We start from the raw sequence: 6873 nt of genomic DNA, 5'->3' as shown, positions 1-6873 counted from the left end.
TTCTCTTAAGTTGTTTTTGCTTTTATTTGCTATTAAGAGTTTGCGATCCTGTATACTTTTCGATAAGTCAACGTCTTTCCCGAGATGTAACATTTTTTATAACATAATTAACCCTACATGAAACTATACTTTTTTTTCATGCTTGATTTATTTTGATTATAGACAATTATTTTAGAAATATGTCAAATGTTTAAATAAGAAAACATACTTAGGAAGCCTTCAGTATTTAATCTTGTTTTTTTATTCATTATAATGACTGACGTATACTGCCAATTAGTGTATGTAAATAATAAGACTTTTACTGTAAAATATTTTATTTACATTACAGGTTATATATTTTTTAAACATGCACCCCTTTTCAGAAGTACTACTTACAGAAGCGAACAAAAGATGTCGCTTATTTTTGTACTAACAGAGCTCTAGAAGACTGTGCACTGTTGTATCATTAGATCACTAAAAGTAAATATAAAACCATTTACCCAGAAACTTTTGATTGTTTGTTTGAAATTAAGCACAAAGCTGCACAATGGGCTATCTGTGCTCTGCCCACCACGAGTATCGAAACCCGGTTTCTAGCGTTGTAAGTCCGTAGACATGCCGCTGTGCCACTGGGGGGCACCCAGAAACTGATTCACTTTAACAAAACCGAAAATGAAAACCACATGTTTCTTTTAAAAAATGCTGAATATTCATTGTCGTATAGTTAGAATGTTTTCACTATACTTCTCTGGATCTATGCTATATTAAAACGTGATTACTGTTTTTAAATTTGGACACATCCAAGAAAGTGAATGGAACTTATTTCGACCTTCATTTTATTGATATTTTAGCAAAGGACTTATTTTTGAACTTTTGTTTTGTTTCCGTTTGTTTGAGACAAAAATCTCCCATATTTATTTATAACTATTAAACGCTTTAGGTTTGAATAAACACTTTCAGTGTAATCTCATATTGGAAACAAAATTAATGCAACAACTATTATTCAGACTAATCTTCCTCCTCCTGAGAATCAGTCCCTCTTTTGTTCTGACACTGAAAAAGAACGAATTTGAAATAAATTGAAAACAATTGGTGATGTTAAGAAGAGTTATGTTCTCCAAAATGTTAATTACAATTTATTGGCAGTACTTCAATAATGACACATAAGTCAGGAAAATGACAAAACACATAAGAGAGCACACAGTAGTATTACCTCATGCTAGATCTATTTAAACGCTTTATTTCCATAAAGCGTTCTAGTTTATTCTAATGGAAGTATTTCTGCCGTGATAACATTTCCAAATATTTTGTAAAGGCGTTCAAACACCACAAGAAAGCAATAGCTGCAGCAGAAAAACAAAACAACATTACAAACGTATCTGAATTCAAAGAAAACAATAGTTTTACTTTTTTCTTCCCATTTGATATCCGCTTACATCATCCACGTACCAAGAACTATCTTAAAAGTTTTGATTATCGTGCCAAGGATTAAATTGTGAGTACAATACAATATGTTAAAACTTGAATTTTCTCATAAACGTTACTCTGATGAAATTTTAGCTCTATAGGAGGACAAACCACAGCATATAATATTTCGTACTTCGCGCATAAATTCCAAGATGACAGGATCCTGCAAAGAAAGAAAAATACCGAATTAAAACAATATCAAACATGAAATAATTTAGAACATAAGAAATATTATATATGTAAGTAACAAACATATATATATATATATACTTTTATTCTAAGTGTAGATGTAGTAGACAGTAATATTACGTTATTTCCAAGTAGTTAGAAAAGCTTTCTAAATGAAACATTAATATTTTGCATTATAAGTAAGCCACTTACGTTTTAATGAAACAGATGGAAATATTTTACGCCTATTTACTATTTGCAGTAAAATTTCCTTTAAAATCTGAATTTCTTCGAAACGCTGATACCAGAGAACCCAATTTGAAAATTTGATAAAAAAAGCAATCGAATTGTTTGATTTGTCGCTGTCATGGTTAGTAGACAGAGAGAATTATTTCATAATACAGATAAAAAAAAATTTAAATTGATGGAACTTGAATCAAACACAAGAAAAATAAAGGCAAAAGAGCCTTTCTACATTCGGTTAGCTTAAAACACAGTTACTCTCTTAATCTTAAAAAATATGGCTGGACATACATCTTGCAGTGTTCGTGCACTTAGATACAACACCTTATTCTTTCAAACTAGAGCACTTAAGTCTAAATCAGCTACATAGAAACTATCATTCTCCGGACTCCCATGACGTCACGGCCAAAGAATTAAAAACCCAAACGTAAGGCATTAATAAGTTTGTAATTAGAAATAAATACGAAATTAGAATGGTGATTCCTCAGACAACTAACTGTTACCACAATAGGATTTTGATCACCGCAGCTTTACTGTGTCACCCAATTTCGAAAGAAATCAAAGAGACTTTATACCAAAACAGCGACGATAAGTTTTATTTTATAAATATTAATAAGTACATTACTTAAATATATTGTTAAACAGCTAAACAAATGATACGATTTTATTTATTAGTTTACCCGTGGTAGAAAAAGATATTGACTGCTAGAGCTAATATCTAACACGTAACCAGCAGATATTGTAAGCAATTACATATAAATTCTAACATATCATGATTTGGAAAGATCAATCCTATCATATACAAGACATTGCTTAATTGAGTTGTAATTTTAAAATGGCACTGAAGGCACCTTAAAACACAAAATTCCCCAAAAGTAACAAGTGCAAACAAGTTAGCACTTAATTATTTTACAAGGTATTGTGTATCATGCTTCATAGACTCGAAATGCATGACAAATACACGTCCAGGGTCGGGACAGTGGGAAGTTTAAGCAGCTTACAACGCTAAAAAATCCGGGATTCGATTCCCGACGGTCAATACAGCAGATAGCCCCATTTAGTTTTACTCTAAAACAAATACATTGTTTTAAAAAATATTAAATGCTCGGAAAGACAACTTGAAAATAGCTCAAGGAGTAATTCTATATTAATGTAGCAAGTACTTAGAGTTTATAATTGCTTAAACAGAAATTATATTATCATATGAAAATCATTCAATCGAAATGCTCACCTTAATAGTAGATCCCTCCCTTCTGAGAGCAATAAAGACCAGTAAAGTAGAATGACTTTTATTAAAAGAGTAGCAATAAAAGCAACGTTTCAAATCATAAAGAATTGTATGTATATAAAGCTGTTTGTAATAAAAACACACACACCGATCTGTCAAAAGTAAGGTAATCTTGGACTATCAGTTTGACACTTCTCAATAATTATTTTAATGTTCCCGATATGATGCTAATCGTGTGTAATAGAATAGTTATAAAAATAGTACATAAAACCTATAAGACAAAAGAGGCACTGAACCTGAAGATAGTAACATAATAAGCGGGATCTGTTTGTGTGCTAAGATACACGAGAAGTGACCAAATATTTTTCATATTTTTTCTGTTATAAATTCATGCATGCCTGAACTACATTAATTATTTTATCATTTTCGTTTAAAATAGCTTAATATAAATGTATACATTTGTAACTTGAATTGTCATACACTATAGCAAGTAAAAAGTAGCCTGCTCTCCAGAAATGGAGCACTTAATGGAGCGTTATAATGTGACGGTGAATCCCACTATTCTTATCTTGTAACGTTTTACATAATGATGCTTTCAAAAATTGAGCCTGGCATGGCCTGGTGGTTAGGGCGGTCGACTCCAAACCTGAGGATCGGGGTTCGAATCCCCGTCACCGAACATGCTTGCCCTTTCAGCCGCGAGTGCGTTATAATGTGACGGTGAATCCCATTATTCTTTGGTAAAAGAGTTGGCGGTGAGTGGTGTTGACTAGCTGCCTTTTCTCTAGTCTATTACTGTTAAATTGGGGATGGTTAACACAGATAGCCCTGTAGCTTTGCGCGAATTTCAAAACAAACCAAACGAACTTTTCAAAAATGAAATACATACAGGAGATATATTCGGTCATGTTTCTGCAGATATAAGCAACAAGAAGTTACATTCCCATAGGTATAAATGGCATAAAATCTTATAATAATTATTGATGTTCTCAGGAATGTATATGAATCCATATAAAAGTGGTGGTTCATGAAGAAATTTGTTCATCTTTTCTCTGCGTTTCCGAGTTTTTCTTTTTTAGGCTGCGAATGTATATAGTGAAGGACCCTTCTAATAAACCCATAGGCAGAACGTTGTGTATCGGAGGGAATATCTATCAGTTTGTAAGTATAATTTATAATTTCAGAATAACAACGTTTGAAAGTAGCATCCAGTTTCAGCTCTAACCTAGGCATTCCTAAACTTCCTCAACTCACGATCCACCTGAGTAGCCAGGCAGTTTTATGAGACCCATGCTTAATTGGGGTAGTGTGTGTTACTATTCCGATATATTTCATTATTTATTTTTGTTTTTTTCGTTCACGAACATTTAAGGTCCATTAGTCTTTAAATAATGTAAATATCTACAATTTACTGTGTCTTGTTCTGCGAGTTATCCCAACAGCCCTTGTGACCCATAATTTGTTGTTTTGTGAGTTATCCCAACAACCCTTGTGACCCATAATTTGTTGTTCTGTGAGTTATCCCAACAACCTTTGTGACCCACAATTTGTTGTTCTGCGAGTTATCCCAACAACTCTTGTGACCCACAATTTACTGTTCTGCGAGTTATCCCAACAACCCTTGTGACCCACAATGTGTTGTTCTGCGAGTTATCCCAAAAACTCTTGTGACCCACAATATGTTGTTCTGCGAGTTACCCAACAACCCTTGTGACCCACAATGTGTTGTCCTGCGAGTTATCCCAACAACCCTTGTGACCACAATTTGTTGTTCTGCGAGTTATCCCAACAACCCTTGTGACCCACAATTTGTTGTACTGCGAGTTATCCCAACAACCCTTGTTGACCCACAATTTGTTGTTCTGCGAGTTATCCCAACAACCCTTGTGACCCACAATTTGGGAACCTTTCTACTTATTTTTAACATTCACCATCGAACGTTTCTTCTAGCTAAGCCTGAACCGAGCCGTGTATGTCCCAAGGGTTAACGTGCCGAACTATGCTTTACAAGGATGACGGTCAGGTCCCACTATTCCATCATAAAGAGTAGTCTAGGATTTGGAGTTGGGTGTTATCAACAAGCTGTTTTCTCTTTAGTCTATCAGTCCAAAACTAGGGACGACTAGCGCGTAGAAACTGTAGAGATTCGCTACACACTGTTTACTTAGAATATTTGGACTAACTTCAAACAGAAATCACTGAAGTTCCTGCTCTTGAACAAAAATTTTAACTTTGTACTAAAGTTAAATACGAACATTCCAGAAAAATCGTAAATATATATCATAAACTTCATACTGTACAAGAAACTTTGGAAACGAAGTCAATCAATTAAGAAGCATACCTTACATAATTTGCTAAATATAAATGAAACGCCCAATCTTTTATGTGATTCACCACCTGCTACTACGTTTAACTAGTTTATTATATGAGTCACCACCTGCTACTACGTTTAACTAGTTTATTATATGAGTCACCACCTGCTACTACGTTTAACTAGTTTATTATATGATTCACCACCTGCTACTACGTTTAACTAGTTTATTATATGAGTCACCACCTGCTACTACGTTTAACTAGTTTAAGGAAAATCCACCCCTCATCAGTCATATTATTCCGATTTGACCTTGCACAGGGTTACTGAAGAGGGTTGGAATTTTGTGATTAACGAGTGGTGAATGGAATGAAAGATTGGGTTTCATATTCATTTTTTAGTATTTAAACAAACACCCGCTGTATAATGCAAAAGAGTAAATTAGTAGCATCAACGTTACATATTTTTAAAATTCTATATGAATATAGTCATTGTGTTGCGGAAACATCATGTATATATAACATCATACACATTTTGTGTCTTTACTTTTAACTACTTTGTGTTTTCTGTTAGAGGTAACGCGACATTAATGCGATTTTTTAGAAATAAATAATGTGTTTTATTGTACCTTTATTTCAGTTTACTCAATTAGGTATACAAACGCAAAACTTACTCTTTCGTTCTTAGACAATCTTTTAGTTTTCCAAATAAATTCAATAACAGAAATTATACAGGCAAATCCAAGTCCAGCAAGAAGGACGACAAACATTCCTCCTACGTTGGCTAGATCAAGTTCACTGGTGGAGATACTAGTCTTTTTTTCTTCTTGTCCACAGCGTTCTTCTTTGTTGCTAGACCACCATTTTTCTTTCAGTAAGTGTAAAATTCCATCCTCCTGCAAGCGTAGAATAGCGTTGGAAATTGGAGTTCGATATGGTGATCCTGAAATAGGTTTCACAAACTGATATTAAAAGCTTTGAAAAAAAAAAGTGATTTCAAAAAATATAAGAACAAGTTGGAATTTTAAGAATAACTGTCAAAAATAGTAGACATCTTCTTTGTTCCTATTTTTAGAAAAGCATTGTAAGCCTAAAATGTCATTTTTCATTAATGGCGTGGCATGGCCAGGTGGTTGAAGAGCTTGACTTGCAATCTGAGGGTCGCGAGTTCGAATCCTCGTCCAACAAACATGCTCGCCCTTTCAGCCGTAGGAACGTTATAATGTGACGCTCAATCCCACTATTCGTTGTCAAAAGAGTAGCCCAAGAGTTGGCGGTGGGTGGTGATGACTAGCTGCCTTCCCTCTATACTTTCGCTGCTAAATTAGAGATGGCTAGCGCAGATAGCCCTCGTGTAACGTTGCGCGAAATTCAAACCAAACCCTTTTTTACGACTGATCTGAAAATGATCTAAATAGAGATAAATATATCAACTGTATTCCAACACAATAAACGCTTTAGTAACGAAAAATTTAGGT

At 34.1% G+C, this 6873-nt stretch overlaps 1 protein-coding gene across 5 annotated transcripts in view; it reads right to left on the bottom strand.

The window, feature by feature from the left end:
• Positions 1 to 623: 623 nt before the first annotated feature.
• The window catches only part of LOC106460751 (glutamate receptor ionotropic, kainate 2-like), a 24110-nt gene continuing 17860 nt past the window's right edge, over positions 624 to 6873 (bottom strand). The window contains exons 12-14 of one of the 5 annotated variants that reach the window (XM_022387524.1): positions 6070 to 6338; positions 1580 to 1609; positions 624 to 1032 (exon numbers count right to left, since the gene is read on the bottom strand). In XM_022387524.1, the coding sequence (XP_022243232.1) occupies positions 988 to 1032; positions 1580 to 1609; positions 6070 to 6338 (344 nt within the window). In that variant the 3' untranslated portion in view covers positions 624 to 987. Of the gene's footprint in view, positions 1033 to 1188; positions 1610 to 3088; positions 3111 to 6069; positions 6339 to 6873 lie in introns of those variants that run through there. The other 4 variants (XM_022387526.1, XM_022387528.1, XM_022387525.1 and 1 more) reach the window with 4 other exon arrangements.

The sequence above is a fragment of the Limulus polyphemus genome, unplaced genomic scaffold (assembly GCF_000517525.1).
Source record: "Limulus polyphemus unplaced genomic scaffold, Limulus_polyphemus-2.1.2 Scaffold828, whole genome shotgun sequence".
Taxonomy (NCBI): domain Eukaryota; kingdom Metazoa; phylum Arthropoda; class Merostomata; order Xiphosura; family Limulidae; genus Limulus; species Limulus polyphemus.
This window is presented reverse-complemented; position numbering and strand designations above follow the sequence as displayed.